The 18,161-nt window shown below is 39.1% G+C and overlaps 1 protein-coding gene and 1 long non-coding RNA gene across 3 annotated transcripts in view; one reads left to right on the forward strand and one right to left on the reverse strand.

Moving 5' to 3' along the window:
- The window catches only part of LOC309486292, a 431,359-nt gene that overhangs the window by 168,269 nt on the left and 244,929 nt on the right, over nucleotides 1–18,161 (forward strand). The window lies entirely within an intron of this gene.
- The window catches only part of adgra1b (adhesion G protein-coupled receptor A1b), a 131,797-nt gene that overhangs the window by 47,330 nt on the left and 66,306 nt on the right, over nucleotides 1–18,161 (reverse strand). The window contains exons 8-9 of one of the 2 annotated variants that reach the window (XM_082153294.1): nucleotides 16,261–16,450; nucleotides 15,654–15,862 (exon numbers count right to left, since the gene is read on the reverse strand). The exons of the other annotated variant lie outside the window; for it this stretch is intronic. Coding sequence (XP_082009420.1) covers nucleotides 15,654–15,862; nucleotides 16,261–16,450 — 399 coding nt within the window. The remainder of the gene's footprint in view (nucleotides 1–15,653; nucleotides 15,863–16,260; nucleotides 16,451–18,161) is intronic. 2 annotated transcript variants of the gene reach the window in all.

Below are 18,161 nucleotides of genomic sequence, written 5' to 3' on the forward strand. Positions count from 1 at the left end.
CCGTAAGCGGCGCCTCAGCCCGTCCCGAAGCCATTTACATGTGGGCCGCTCATTAGGACGCCGGTGTGGCCCGGGCCAGGGCTAATCTCAGCACACAGATTAGATTTCAGCTTTGATAGTCCGGCGCATCGCTCATCTGCCCCGCGGGTGTTAGCATCAGACCGACACGGGTGTTGAGACCCACATCGACACACACACATGCACATGAGGAGTCACTAACACACATTAATCTGAGTGTACGAGCAAAGTGTTATAGGGAGCAGGAGCTTCCTTCAAATAATGATTCATCTACAACTGCCAACGTTTAGTAGGCGAGTAATAGAGTGCGGATCGGGCCGAATTTTTCTGTCCGAGCCCGGCCTGCGTCCGACAGAGCAGTAACCGAACTCGACCCGAGCCCGACAGGCATAAAGATATTTATGTCTGAGCCCGACCCAAGACCGACAGTTAAAATCCCATTTTTTTCTCATACTAATGACACATGTACGTTTGTTTGTGTGGAAAGCCCACTTTTATTAAGCAACTGTAGGAAGGCATTCGGAAATGTCAACAGGATGAGTACATCAGCGCGCACGGAGCAACAAGCGCACTGAACACAGGCGCGCATGCACGTGTTTCGTTGTCACGGCTGCATTAACAAATTTCCGCACACAGGAAGACAGATGTTATGGTAATATATGTATTTTATGTATATATATACACTACGGGGGTGGTAGTGGCGCAATGGATAAGACACATGCCTTTGGTGTGAGAGACCCGGGTTCGAATCCACTGTGAGACACCAATGTGTCCCTGAGCAAGACACTTAACCCCTAGTTGCTCCAGAGGCGTGCGACCTCTGACATATATAGCAATTGTAAGTCGCTTTGAATAAAAGCGTCAGCTAAATGAATAAATGTAAATGTAAATGTAAATGTATATAATGTATTTTAATCACAAAAAAACGACATCAAGTGAAAGCATCAGGCACATTGGCTACCTACATAATAAGCTGTTTTAAATTTAAAATGTTCAATGCCTTATCACGCAGATGTGACCGAACCCGAACCCGAACATCATTTCTAAATATCTGTCCGAACCCGGCCCGGCCCATCAGGTACTGGCAGGTCCCGTCGGGCTCGGGTCGGGTATGGTATCCATCCTCTAGTGAGTAAATATCTCATAAATTCTTGTTAATATAAAGCAAAATAATTATAATGAAATATGCTAAATAAAAATGTTAAATACATATTTAAAGTATACACGTAAAATCAATCAATCAATCAAATTCATCATGGCAGTATTTAATGTAATGCGTTTCAGATGATTTAACAGAATAAATAAATGCATTTATATTCACTGATAAATAAACTTAAAATAAATAAACCTAAAATAAATAACTGCTGTACTGCTTTTATATAATGACAAATAAATAAATACATAAATATCATCAAATTTAATCAAATTAAATAAATACTGAATAATGATAAAGCGGTCATTTTGGGGCGAACTGTTCCTCGAAGACTACTAAATATATTCTGCATCTGAAAACCCTGATGTTGTCGAGACAAACAGCCGCTCTGATCTCCAGTCATGAACGTCACTGCTGTGACCCAGACATCTCTCTGCTCTCAAACTACCCTACAGCAGACCCGCCACACTACTGTTACACACACACACACACAGAGAGAGACCCGCCACACTACTGTTACACACACACACACACACACACACACACACACACACACACGCCACACTACTGTTACACACACACACACACACACACAGACAGAGAGACCCGCCACACTACTGTTACACACACACACACACACAGAGACCCGCCACACTACTGTTACACACACACACACACACAGAGACCCGCCACACTACTGTTACACACACACACACACAGAGATCCGCCACACTACTGTTACACACACACACACACAGAGACCCGCCACACTACTGTTACACACACACACACACAGAGAGACCCGCCACACTACTGTTACACACACACACACAGAGAGACCCGCCACACTACTGTTACACACACACACACAGAGAGACCCGCCACACTACTGTTACACACACACACACACACACACACACACAGAGAGACCCGCCACACTACTGTTACACACACACACACACAGAGAGACCCGCCACACTACTGTAACACACACACACACACACCTGCCACACTACTGTAACACACACACACAGACCCGCCACACTACTGTTACACACAAGTCAAGTCAAGTCAAGTCAAGTTTATTTGTATAGCGCTTTTCACAATACAGATTGTATCAAAGCAGCTTCACAGTATTAAATTTAAATAATACAACAAAGTTTGTTTCAAGAGGAATTTATTGATTGATGAAATTAAATTAAATATCCCCAAAATATCCCCAACTGAGCAAGCCAAAGGCAACAGTGGCAAGGAACCGAAAAACTCCATCAAGTGACCTAATGGTGTCCTAAAACTCCATCAGGTGACCTAATGGAGAAAAAAACCCTTGGGAGAACCCAGGCTCAGTCGGGGGCCAGTTCTCCTCTGGCATTTATGAGCTAGAGGCCGAATTGTAGTTTGAACTGTAGGATTATATGAATGCCTGGCTGAAGAGATGCGACTTTAATCTAGTTTTAAACTGGGAGAGCGAGTCTGAGCAACGAACAGTATCAGGAAGACTATTCCAGAGTTTTGGAGCCAAATGTGAAAATGCTCTCCCTCCTTTGGTGGTTCTGGATATCCTAGGTATGACCAAAAGCCTTGAATTTAGTGATCTCAAAGAGCGCGATGGATTATAGGGTGATAGAAGATCCGTTAAATAGACTGGAGCTAAGCCGTTTAGGGCTTTATAAGTCAGTAGCAATACCTTGTAATTAATACGGAACTTTATAGGTAACCAATGCAGTGATGATAAAATCGGTGTTATATGATCATATTTTCTTGATCTCGTAAGAACTCTAGCGGCGGCATTTTGGACTAACTGTAGCTTGTTTATTGAGGATGCAGGACAACCAGCTAATAAAGCATTACAGTAATCCAGTCTCGAGGTCATGAATGCATGAACTAACTTTTCTGCATCAGAAACTGATAGCATATTACGTAGCTTAGCAATGTTTCTAAGGTGGAAAAAGGCTGTTTTTGTAACATATGAAATATGATTTTCAAAAGACAGGTTGCAATCGAGTATAACACCCAGGTCTTTTACTGTAGCGGATAAAGTAACAGGACATCCTATGATGTTAAAGTTGTATTGTGCGAGGTTTTGTGGGCGGTTTTTTGAACCGATAAGTATTACCTCTGTCTTGTCTGGATTTAATAATAGAAAATTACGCGTCATCCAATCTTTTATATCTTTAACACACTCTGTCAATTTGGAAAATTTTGCGTTTTCATCCGGCCTTGATGAAATATATATTTGAGTGTCATCAGCATAACAATGGAAACTAATTCCATGTTTCCTTATAATATTTCCAAGTGGCATCATATGTATTGAGAATAACAGAGGGCCTAACACAGATCCCTGCGGCACTCCATAGTTTACTGGAGTTATGATCGATTTTTCTCCATTTAAATAGACAAAATGGTAGCGGTCAGATAGGTATGATTTGAACCAGCTTAGTGCTTATCCTTGAACACCAGTATAATTTTGTAGTCGATCTAAGAGTATTGTGTGATCTATTGTGTGACACACACACACAGAGACCCGCCACACTACTGTTATACACACACACACACCCGCCACACTACTGTAACACACACACACAGACCCGCCACACTACTGTTACACACACACACACACACACACACACACACAGAGACCCGCCACACTACTGTTACACACACACTCACACACACACACACACACAAAGAGACCCGCCACACTACTGTTACACACACACACCAGCCACACTACTGTAACACACACACACAGACCCGCCACACTACTGTTACACACACACACACACACACACACACACACACACACACACACACCTGCCACACTACTGTTACACACACACACACACAGAAACATACAGACCCGCCACACTACTGTAACACACACACACACACACACACACACACACCCGCCACACTACTGTAACACACACACACACACCTGCCACACTACTGTAACACACACACACAGACCCGCCACACTACTGTTACACACACACACACAGAGAAACACAGACCCGCCACACTACTGTAACACACACACACAGACCCGCCACACTACTGTTACACACACACACACACACCTGCCACACTACTGTTACACACACACACACACACACACACACACACACACACACACACACACACACACACACACACACACACACAGAGAAACATACAGACCCGCCACACTACTGTAACACACACACACACACACACACACACACCTGCCACACTACTGTAACACACACACACACACACACACACACACAGAGAAACACAGACCCGCCACACTACTGTAACACACACACACACACAGACCCGCCACACTACTGTTACACACACACACACACCTGCCACACTACTGTTACACACACACACACAGAGAAACACAGACCCGCCACACTACTGTTACACACACACACACACACACACACACCTGCCACACTACTGTAACACACACACACACACACACCTGCCACACTACTGTTACACACACACACACACACACACACACACACAGACCCGCCACACTACTGTAACACACACACACAGAGAGAAACATACAGACCCGCCACACTACTGTAACACACACACACACACACACAGACCCGCCACACTACTGTAACACACACACACACACACACACACACAGACCCGCCACACTACTGTAACACACACACACACACACAGACCCGCCACACTACTGTAACACACACACACACTACTTGAGTTTTCCCCCCTTATTTAAATAATTCTCAATGATGATTCTAATTACTGTTATATAATGATGTTCCTCTGCTTTAAAACCGCATAAATTAAAGGCTTTGCCACGAATATGCAGCAGCCACAAAATCAACAACCAAGACAGTTCTTAACAGGTTTTGATTCGCCCTTAAACGACCCTCATGCAGAGAGTGTGTTTTAATGATCCCAAACCCTTCATCCTGAGACCGGCTCACAGAAACGGGACTCCGGCTTCACAGATGAATCAACACATGCTTTAACAAGAAGAAAAACGCCATAATGCAAATGAAACACCCAGAATAGGAGGACTCTGGCTTCTGCTTATCATTTTATAACAAAATTACACAGTAGTCATTTACCCAGAATCCTTATCATCCATAAGAGAACACAAAGGGAAACAATCCATCAGTTTTACTGCTCTAATTATACAACAGTCCATAAGAAATCCTCTCAAACACACACGAGCGCACAGACGCTGAGGCCGTGAGCTTCAGTCAGGACTGTTATTCATCAGCTGGTCTTTGCCACGCGCCGGCTAATTTCAGTCACTATAATAAAATTTCATTACTTCGAACTGTTTTTCTGGTCTGTACAGATTATAGTCTCACTCACAAGCAAGATATTGCACTATTGGCATCGAGTCTGATGCATAATGTGGTTTATTCATCAACAAAGTGGAAGCTCATTTCAATTCTGTTGTGCAGAAAACACTCGAGAAATTAGTGGAAACTGTGTGTGGAGACAAATACTGAACATTAGTGTTTAAACATGAATCCCCACATAAACACCATGTTCATGTGTCATCCTAAAAACCCTATTATAATAATGTATTATGTTTTTAAAATATGTAAAAATGTATATGTAAATAAAAATTATATAAAATTATTTAAAAATACAGATAAAATAACATTTAATAATAATGACACTTTACATTATTTTTTAAACTATGTAAAAATAATCTTAAAAATGTAAATGAAAATTATATAAAATTATATAAAAATACAGATAAATGGAATAAAATAAAATGCACATAAATAAATGCATTATTTATGCAGTGCATTCAAATATTTAATAATAAATCTCATCTGGTTGATATCGTCGCCAAATGGAACTTATATTATTGCCCAGCTGTAATCTGCTCAGTGTGGACTATAAGACATTAAGGTATTATAAACATTAACATTGTGCATTTCTATAAAGCTTCTTGTCTGTGCATTGTTAAAAAACTTGAAGTCATTGCAAACTCAAGCTGAAGCACATACTGTAACAGCGCACTGTAAGGCATATTAAACAGACCAGAACCGGTTCTGACCAAACCACTTTTTTTTTTTTTTTTAACAAAATAGGGTCAAAAGGTCAGCTGCTCAGAGGTCAATAGGTCAAATCCACTGTGTCTCTGGAGGCTGTGGTTCACATTGAGCAAAAACACATTTCACATCCCATCAGAGGAGCGAGAGGGCTCTATCGATAGAGGAAAAGCACAAAAGTGATATATGGTGACGTGTGCCTAAACTGACTCCCTTACTGTCATTGATTCAGTCATTTAAAGAGATAACGTGCAGTCAGTCAGTCATTATTGCTAAATTACCCCCTGAGAGGGCGTAGGGGTCTTACTTCACCCTGGACGAATTTATGATAATCATCAACTGATTGTACTGTACATTTTCCCTCTTATTAAATGCCTGCTTAACTACAAATTAAAATAAATATAAATAAAGGACTCTTTGGTCAAAGTACCAAGTGCTTACTCAAAAGTGACCATAAATGTTAGAAAGTCTCTGGAAATAAAGTACAGAAAAAGGCCTCTTTAGGTAGTCAATGATTTACTAAAAGTGACCCCTATTGACCCCTACTGCTAAATAAAATAAAATAAAATAAAATAAAATAAAATCATAATGAAATAGGACTTTTTAGGTCGTCAAACTACTAATGATTGGCTCAAATTGACCCTAAACATTAAACTGACGTGACAAAGTATCTGAAAATATAAATAAAATAAAACCTAAAATAAAATAAATAAAAATAATTACTTCTATAAAATCAAATTAAAATAAAAGAACAAAAACACACAGAAAGTATCTGAAAATATATCAAATTGAATTAAATTAAATAATAAATAAAAGGACTCTTTAGGTAGTCAATGACACTCAATGACCTAAACGTTAAACTGACACACCAGAAAGTATCTGAAAAAAAAGAAAAGAAAAAAATAATAATAAAAGTAAAGACTCTTTAGGTAGTTAAACTACTCAAACGTACTCAAATTGACCAAAAACATTATGATGTGTCAGAAAGTATCAACGGGAAGAAAAAAAAAGAAAAAGAAAAAGAAAAGAATTAGAGAAATAAGGACTCCTTAGGTAGTTGATAACAATCAAAGTGACTCTAAACATTAAACTGACACACCAGAATGTATCTGAACACTGAAACCATCACAAATATCACAAAAATCTGAAAAATCCACAACAAATACCTCAAAATCATCAGAGCCGTTTACTTCAATACAGAAATAAACTCCTCCTTTCTGTCTCTCTCTATCGAGTATACATTAAACCGAAGAGTACGTTCATTTGTGAGATTTGCTCATTTGAATGACAAAAGGTTGAAGGAATGTAATTTGTAGGAGAAGACATCCGTATCCAGGTTTAGTCCGGAGAGACACGATCGATCTGCTGACGACAGCGACGGCTGGCGGGAAACAAGTGGTGGATCAAACCAATGCGAGGCACTTTAGTTTCAGAGCAAAAATAATCAGCATTTAAACACTATTTATTAGCAAACGGCTGTCCACAGCGAAATACAAGAGATTAAACCAATAAACCCAGAGCTGGACAGAACCAAGCTCTCACAACCATGATAATAAAGCAGGAAGTGAAGAATTTAAGGATATGTGCTCAACAAAAATACCATTTCAGTCTTCTACTTCATATGTCATGCTTAACCATGTGCCGTTTCTTTGTTAAAGTCCCTCTCAAAAACCCCCCACCCCCCCCCCACCCACAACCACAGTGCATTAGGTATTAAACTATGACTAACCGTATGAAGAATTAAAGCGACTCGTCTCGAAACATTTGTGCTGAGAAATTAAATTCTTTGATCTTTTGAGATCAAACAGAACTATGAAACACTGTAACATTCAGAACTCGAAACTTGCTCATGTCAGAAGATGTGATGTGACTGGAGAAGGTCAACAGGGCGTTAGTGGCCTTCGACAGAGAGAAACCTCACTGAATAAAGTGTGTTTCCGTCGGCCATTGGTCGTAATTGAGTAACAGAGTAAATTGTTGTAATTTCTGAAATGAAATGTCTGAATGAAATATGTGGACCGCCAGAAATGAAATGAAATGAAATGAAAATGAAATATGCAGTGACAAACACAACTCTGAAGAGAGACTCAGCTACTGTTTAACATTCACTATTATTGTTTCTACGAAAACACATTGTACCAAAAAAATTATATTTTTGTATTGTAATTTTATAATAAAATAAAATATCTTTTTTCCTTGATCTTAAATTTTTTAATAATAATCACTAATTAAATCATAATTATTATTTTATAGTCATTTTGCATTGGTCAAAAACAGTGGGAATGTGGCCTATGAAAACTGAATAGACAGAATTACTTTTTTTTAACACCACATTTTTAAATACCTGAAAATTTGCTGCAGGATTTATTTGAAACATTTTAAATGCTAAAAAAAATTTTTTAAATGTATTGAATTTTATTTCTTTTTTTGATTTCTCAACAAAAATGTTGCAAAACAAATTGCTTCACCACGTTTAATATTACAGTTAGTATTTTATTACCTAATGCACAAAAAAAAAAAAAAAAAAAAAAAAACTTGGTGTAGAAACTATTTCCATAACAGCAAGTAACATTTAAAGGGGTGGTATAATGCACTTTTCACAAGATTTAAAATAAGTCTCTGATGTCCCCAGAGTGTGTGTGTGAAGCTTTAGCTCTAAATACCCCACAGATATTTTTATATATCATGTTAAAATTGTCACTTTTTGAGGATGAGCAAAAAAAACGTTTTGTGTCTGTCCCTTTAAATGCAAATGAGCCGCTGCTCCCGGCGCAGAGGGCGGAGCTTCAAGAGCTTGTGTACTTTTACCTCACACACACATGCACTGAAAATGTCAAAAACTTTTAGCCTTTTATGTTCAAACCGGAGTCAGACAATGATGGAGAGACTCAAGAAGAAGTGACAACATGTAGAAGCAACAGGACATTTCTGAATGGATAGTTGATGAATTTATGTAGTTTATGTGTAGTTATCTTCTAGTCAGTGATTAGCATATTCTATCTTGATAATCTATAAATCGTGTTCAGGGGGCGGGGTTTATGTAAATGTTAAGGTTGGTGATGTCACTAACCCGGGAGGAATGTGGTGTAGTCTCTACCAGCCGTTTGTTGTAGTTCTTAAAAAACTATTTCTATAAAAGCAAATATCTCCCTTTGCTTTGAGCGTCGTAACTTTGCAGATGTTGTTTATGATCAAACAGCAACATTACACACTAACTAAAGTTAGAAAAGTCAAATCATAATCAACCACCCCTTTAATTAAACATGACATTTTGAGGAAAAACTAAAACAGTATTTTCTTGTAAAACAAACTCCAATAATCTTTGTTTCATTTATGTCTTCAAGGAATATTTTTTTTCCAGTGATGCTTTTCCTAAATTGTTGGATTTTGCCATAAAAATAAAAAAAAGTCAATAATTCTATTTCATTATTATAATTTTTAATTTACTATGCAAATGAACTCCCCAACAAAATCACCCCAAAATGATGTATTCTTTCCAAATAGAGCTTTTCAAGTCATCCGGCGATTATACCTGTATGTTTTAATATCTCAGCATATACACTGAATAAGGTCAGTTTTTTCCAATATCGTGCAGCTCAAGTACTTTAGTCCTTGTCAATGTGGCACAGCGAGATAACGTCCCGAGGGAAGGGTCCTGTCCTGTCCCGATCTCCTGAAACGCATGATAATGGTGCAGTAATGCAGTGCTGCGCTAATGTAATGCATATATCATCAACTAAACACACTTCTGTGAGTGTGTGTTCATCGAGTCTAAAACATCACATCACACTTTCTCTCCGCACACACACACAGTGACTCAGAAGAATATAGATCTCAGAGTTTCAACAGACTAAAAACAAGCTGTTTAACAAAAGTCCTGATGATAAACACTATCCATTCCCGTCTGTGGGCGAACTAACCAAAGTGTGTTTGTGTGACGAAGCGAACGGAGAAACACAGACCGATATAAAGGTTCGGAGATGTATAAAAATAGTTCATGACTCAAACCGCATTTCTATCTTCTCAGGTCCTCATATACATTTCATAATCTTCAGAATCAACAAATAACAGATTCATAATGAATGATGAATTATACAACTACTATACAGGTGAAACTCGAAAAATTAGAATATCGTGCAAAAGTTCATTTATTTCAGTAATTCAACTTAAAAGGTGAAACTAATATATTATATAGACTCATTACATGCAAAGTGAGATATTTCAAGCCTTTTTTGTGTTATAATTTTGATGATTATGGTTTCCAGCTTATGAAAACCCCAAATTCAAAATCTCTGAAATTTGGAAAATGTTCATAAGCTTTAAGTCATAATCCAGTACATCCAGTATATTCACAATTTCAACAGCTTGATTGTTTGAATCATGGCAAAATATAACTATATCATCTGATAAATGCAACTAAGGCATGAAGATGATGAGATATAAACATGAACATGTTTTTCTGTAAAGCTGCTTTGAAACAACGTGATGTGAAAAGCACTATATAAATAAAATTGACTTATATACATCGATCGTATTATTATTTTTTTGAGTAAAGCAAATATTCTTGCACAGTTTCCTTCAGTAAACTGGTTTCACTGTTACATAGCTCAATATTTCAGCAGGTTGTGTGTTAAAGACTGCATAAAGACATTGACTTCAGCTAGATGTTGATGCATCATTGGCTTGTAGAAATCCGCCGTGATTCTGTCATGCATTACACAATGAATAAGTAGGATTGTGAATCAATATGTGTTTGCTTGGAGCAGGTGTCTAACCGGCGGAGAGATGTCAAGGTGAAAGACACCGCTGAATGTGCATTAAACAACCTTCAGGTCCTCAGCAGAATCAATCCAGACCTGTTCTCCTCGATTACATCTCCTCACACCAGACACACACAAAATGGCTGCATCGCAAAGAGTTTATGATGACCTCTATCAATTATTTCCACATATCAGAGCTGTGCATCAGCATTACATAGCAGCCGTTCTGATAAAGACATCCACACACTCCCGGGATACTGAAATATCCACATCCCAGAACTCTTCCTTAACTTCTTGATTTAGTCAATTGACCAGCTTTACATATTTAATAATCCGATTATTACTCCTTTAGTGTAGAATATTGGTGCTTATGATCAAATAATCTGAATATGACCAAATATTGCATCTTTTGTCTTAATACATACAGCCGATAATGGAAAATCAGCTGTTTTTTGTGTAAACATTCCCAGATTTCATTTTAACCAGTTTTATGAAAATAACACAAAAAGGTACAAGAATACTATTACATTTCGCTCTGTTTTGTGGAGAATACAACAAAACTACTGATGATCATCACTGTAAAATATGATCGTGATTTTAACAGTAAAAGACTGTAAAAATGCTACAGTGAAAAACTGTTAATTGGTTCAGAGAAAGTTTCCTTACTATATACGGTAAATAACTGTGATAGATCTAATGGTACATTTAATGTAATTTTACTGTAAAATACCGTACAGTTTTTGGAAGTGAAAACGAACAAGTCATTGTATAATTTACCGTGAAAAAACGTAAATTGACATTCCCACAATTCCCTGCGTGACGCTTCACATTAGATGTATTTTTGTTGAAATAACTATGTTTCGTCATAGTTTTCTTAGTTTTTTTCTAATCAGTGATGACATTAGGGTTTTATGTTACATTTAATGTTGTTAAATTAATGTTTATTGTATTTTAAAAATGTCACGTGTGTTACCATGATGGTGTTTAGTGTTTGTGTGAATGACACTGTGCAGCTTATATATATATATATATATATATATATATATATATATTAGTATTAACCTTCTTGCGAAAGAGCTGCTTGTGACGAACTTTATTCATCATGTGATTTTTATCTCCACTGTGATTGGTGGTTGTCAGTGTATAACTATGGTACAAAACAGATATTAATACTTCAATAGGTCAGTAAATTAACATTATATAAAATAATTAAATATGGTTTATAGGCCTATGTCACGAAAAAATTGAAGACCAGAAGTACGTCTTTTAGTAGGGATACGGCTCTTCCGGTTAGCTTTTTACAATGGCGGAGTCCGATAGATACCGCTGGACCAAACCTCTCCGCAACCTGCCTGAAGTCACATATGACGATGTGGTTCGGATGGTAAATGAAAACTCTCAAGTGGAAACGTCAAAACTGAGGAAACAACACTACAACAACAGCTGCGGGTGAAGCCTGCAATTGTTGTTATAGCGCTACCCGTTCGCCAGTAAGGTAAACGTTTCTATAGTAACAGCGAGTTGGACCAATCAGCAGACGTTGCTGCTACGCTTAGGATTGTGGGTAGTGTAGTTTTTTTTCATAAGATCGCGGATAAAACATGTTTTTCTTAAAACAAAGTTGATTTCATACGAACTTATAGCTTCTACAGGAGCAAAAACCTTCGTTTCACAACCTCATAGCTCGTGGTCAGTCTACCTCGGATGGTTTAGACATTATGGCTGATAATCTAAATCCTTATGGAGAAATACTGTTGACCGGAAGTTCTGAATCCCTACTCCGCGTTCCGGAAGCAGGAAGTGTGACATAGGCCTATTACTGTAAATTTAAGTAAAGTCTGTAAAATCTAAAATGTTGCTACCGTATTTTTTACGGTAAATTTCTGCCAACACTTTACCGTAAATTTAACCGTTTTTTTTTACAGTGTACGTTAAAAATACATCTGAGATTAAAGCAACAGGTTCAGAAACACAATTACAATACGAAACAGACAATTTTCCAGAATATTTTTGAGAAATAAATAAATAAAGAAAGATAGATAATCTAATTTTCTCTGATCAGAAACAAGCATGGCTGCAAGTCACTGTAATAGATATGGGAACAACAAATAAAATACAGTAAATCACAATGCCTATAAAAACATGATATGATTCACATTTGAATATATACAATATATATTCAGATATTGAATACATATCCCAGATCAGATCAAGGCAATGGCTTTCTGAACTTGCTGCTTTAATCTCAGATGTATTTTTACTGTAGATCATCAGTAGTTGTGTCATATTCTCCACAAAACAGGCCAATATGTAATAGTATTATTGTGGCTTTTTGTGTTATTTTCATCAAATTGATTCAAACCAAATCTGGTCATTCTTGCATTGTTCAAACTTAATGTTTATACCGTTTCTTTTCAGAAACTTTTTGAAAAAAAAGTATTTTCAGTTTCTTTTCTTTTCAGTTTATTGAGATAAAAGAGTAATATTTGGTCATATTCAAATTATTTGAACATATTATCAGAGCACCGATATTTTATCAGTGCAGTTGACCAGCAGTGACCGGCTCTGATTTAGATCAACTGTACAAAAATAGGCACAAAAATCTTTTTCATTTAACAAGATTAAATCACTCCAGCATGAGAGGATTGACTGTGTTCATGGAGAACTGGCACTGGAACACCAGTGATGAACACCAGTGATCTCCAGCAGAACTAAAGCTGATGAAACTGAGCAACAGGTCCAGAAAAACCGCAATTCACCAGCATCCTCGCGTTCATGAAGAGGCTGGGATATAAATGTGTGTCGCAAACGGTTTGAAAGCCTCTTTTTCTCAGACACTGCGGACTGCGGGTGTGGTGACTGCATCAGCTCTCTCTCTCTCTCTCTCTCTCTCACACACACACACACACTCTCTCTCTCTCTCTCACACACACACACACACACACACACACACACACACTCTCTCTCTCTCTCTCTCTCTCTCACACACGCTTTCTTTCACAAGCTCACATGCACCGCACAGCTAAACAATAAACAGCATCTGAATGGCAATGCAACAATATCACCTTCTTTAACGCCTGAAGTTGAAATCATCACGAGAACATCTGCACTTTCACTTCAGTCTCCACGCACACAAACACCCAATACATCGCGTCTCATCTTCACGCACGAGTCAATTAAATCCGGATTAAAGTCGTCTAATGCAAAACATCGACTTTGATTTTCCACGCGCACACACACACACACACACACCTCGCGCATCATCAGCATCACTCGCTGTTTCCCTGAGCATCGCACAATACAATTCAGTACAATTCGATCGAGCGTTCACAACAGAACATTCACGTCATATTGCGAATGATAAATCGTTCTGACCTCCCAGTCGATGGAGTCCCAGTCTTCGGTGAACATTCGGCGTCTGTGAGCTCGCGCCACTACGGACGATCCGATGCCATTGCGCTGGAAAAATCCTCGTTAAATCACTTCCACGCGGTGATATTCCCAACATGAGTCCCAGTGCAGATCGACAGAGTCATGAAGAAGCCGCGCGTAAAAGCGACGCGTCGCGCTGCCGTGAAGAATGAAGGGGGCGAACAAACAAGTGCCCTCACACACACACACTAATCACTCATTTACTCAAACCACACACTGCTCACTTATTACAGGATCGGCTCTAGTCAGGTTTAAACCTAAACCTTCCAGTCACCACTAAGCTGATGATGCGTTTCACACAGCAGGAAATCCAGCGATGTGCCTTTAAGGAAAACTTGTTGTATAAGGGCTTTCTGCGCTCCTTCCCTTTAGTCGAATAAATCCTCGCGGGTTTCTATTGGTATTTCTAGCATAATTGGAAGCAATCCAAATGGGATACATCACGAATCCTTTAAGAATCAAATGAAACCCAACTGGATAGACTGAAACACATTTTTTGTTTGTTTTCAGGATTGATTTGAGTTCATCCAGAAGGATCTGGTTTGATTCTTTGCTCAGCTGCTCTGTTCCACATTCAGTGCAGCATTAAAGCAGGAATAAAGCATGCACTTGAGGCGGCTCTGATGCTGCTTTACTTCTGTGTCAAATGATGACGCACCAGAGCTGCCTTTACTTTAAAAAAAAAAATATTTTATACTTTCATAGTTGCATGTTTTAAATTCATATTTTAACATTTAAAAACATAGATGACATTATTCGTACACTAATGCATTTATGGTATACTGTGTAGAATTAAACAATAAAATAAAAAAATACACACAGTATAGGCCTATATGACGCTTCTTTCAGTGTAAAGATGCCATTTTAGATAATTCTTGTTTGATTGCATTTGCCTCTTGATAGAAATAACAATCCAGCACATATTTCTTAAAGACTTTTTGAATGAAGTGTTATTTTGGATGTGCATTATTTGCTATGCATTTCTATAAAGCTGCTTTGAAGCTACATGCATTGATTTAAATTGAAGCATTGTTTGCATCTCATGTCCTTCGCAGTGTAAGGGTCACGTGCACCTATATCTATACCTCACCTCACACCATTTGCCCTTGCAAAAAATGATATTTCCACTTGTGTTTGGATGTTCGCAGTGTTTCATTGGCTCTGCACCCACACACTAGCACTCCTCCGCTGACTCCCGTGAGCACGAGACTCTCTTTACCGTGAGCACGAGACTCTTACCATGAGCACGGCGAGGTTGTTGTGGTGCGCGCAGTGGATGGTGGTCGTGTTGTGCGCGGAGCCGGTTATCTGACAGCCTTCCGCGCGCCAGCCACCGTGTCCATCAAGCAGGTCAAAATCCCAGTATGCTGCGGTGGGGTCTACACCCAACGAGAAGTGCCGGAGAGCGACGGTAACCGGCTGCACGGGGCTCCCGGGGCTACACCCATCTAGGAGAGCAACACATTGCGTCAAGTCTCAAGTCCTCAAGTGCTCCAGAGATGCATCCACAGACCATATGAAAGATGGCAATCACACACACATGCACGTCTGAGGCGTCATATTCCACTCTGGAATGAACGTGCATTATTGTCTAATTGCTGCAATACAAATTAGATTAATTGCGCAGACAAATAACCTTATTCGAACTCGTGTAATAATGCAACGCAACTGTTGCAACATCGTGCAAGCACGTGCATGTTTTCTCATAATTGCATGTGACGTTAACGTCTAAATCTTACTAAATACTCCAGTGCAATGCCATTTTTCATTTAAAACAACTAATGCATGCATATGTGTGGATATGCTGGGTTAAAAAAACGAATGCATGAAAAAAATGCAGCATTACCTAATTTGGTGAACGCAACTGGTGTCGAAACGCTTCTGCGCTTCCCATCGTCCGCGAGGTTTGACGAATTCCCCGTGCATGGGAAGAGTTTTCCATTGCGGAAGACGATCAGCTGCAGCTTACAGGTGGAGTTCTCCTCAGACTGAGGGAAAGCCAGCGGGAAATGAATGGAAGCGATGGCCACCGTGTTCTGAAACGGGGAAACGGATATGAAACATGTGCAGGAGACGCGCAGATCTGACAGGCTGGAGCGAAGAGGAAACAGGGTTTATCCTCCTTCTTTCTCTCTGCTTTACTGTGGTCTGCCGCAGAGGGGAATGAGTCTGACCAGCACAACATCAGCAGCAGCAGACAGCTTAAAGCAGCAGGCTGATAAAACATCATCATCATCATCATCATCCTCTTTATCTGTGCTAGAATAGCAGGACATGTGTCAGTCTAATGCAGATGCTAAAGGGGGGAAAGCGTGTCATTTGGGCCTTAAAAACACATTTAAGATTAAGGCGATAAGCAGATGTTTTGCTAAGATGTTTCCAAAAACACTTTTAAAATGATTTAGCTGGGGTTCCACTTTATTTTTCCCAACACTGAACCAGAGAAAGATCATTTACATACTCTACTTTATAGAGGAATTCAAGTGTTTAAAGTAAAACGTGCAATTAATGCAATAACAGGTGGACAGTAACACTTGTAAATAACATCATAATTGGTTAAAAATAAAATGATTATAATTAATATTAGTATAAAAATAATAAAATAACTTTTATATACACATACTGTGTTCTGGGAATGTTATTTTATGGTTGCAAAATATTATTAGTAATAACCATTATGGAATGTTCTGTTCAGATATTTTTAGGTTATTTAAAAATAATCTCCCAGCAATATTCTGGAAACGTTATTTTATGGTTGCAAAAAAAAATTAAACCTAAGAAGAATGTTCATAGAACGTTAATATCTGGTTCTCAAACACAACAACAAACAGGGACAATCTGGGGAACGTTCTGTGTTTGCTGGGTATAGACACACATTTAAGATTAAACAACACACACACACACACACACACACACACACACACACACACACACACACACACACACACACACACACACACACACACACACACACACACACACACACACACACACACACACACACACACACACACACACACACACACAAACACCCACTCACACATCTCTCTCTCTCTCTCTCTCTCTGACATACACACACACTCTCTCGCTCACTTGCTCTCTCGCTCTCACTCACTCACACACACACACACACACACACACACACACACACACACACACACACACACACACACACACACACACACACACACACACACACACACACACACACACACACACACACACACACAGTCTCAAACACCCACTCACACATCTCTCTCTCTCTCTCTCTCTCTGACATACACACACTCTCTCGCTCACTTGCTCTCTCGCTCTCACACACACTCATTCTCAAACACTCACTCAGACACACACATATACATATATATATATATATGTATGTGTGAGTGAGTGTGTGAGAGAGTGTGTGTGTGTGTGTGTGAGTGAGTGAGTGAGTGTGTGTGTGAGAGAGTCTGTGTGTGAGTGAGTGAGTGAGTGAGTGAGTGTGTGTGAGTGTTTGAGACTGTGTGAGTGTGTGTGTTATTTAATCTTAAATGTATGTGTATACCCAGCAAACACAGAACGTTCCCCAAATGAGCGTTAAACTCCCCCGTCAGATCACATGACCAATCGAGATAATTCAGCCTTTAAAGTAGTAAAGGTCTCGTTCTCCTCGTCTCCAGCGTTCCTCTAAAGCCGAGCGCAGCGGATCCGACATAAGCTCAGAAAGCCTCCAGTCAGCATTCGTCTGCCGAGGAGTTCATTCAC

Source organism: Leuciscus leuciscus (assembly GCF_965113295.1).
Source record: "Leuciscus leuciscus genome assembly, chromosome: 22".
Classification (NCBI taxonomy): domain Eukaryota; kingdom Metazoa; phylum Chordata; class Actinopteri; order Cypriniformes; family Leuciscidae; genus Leuciscus; species Leuciscus leuciscus.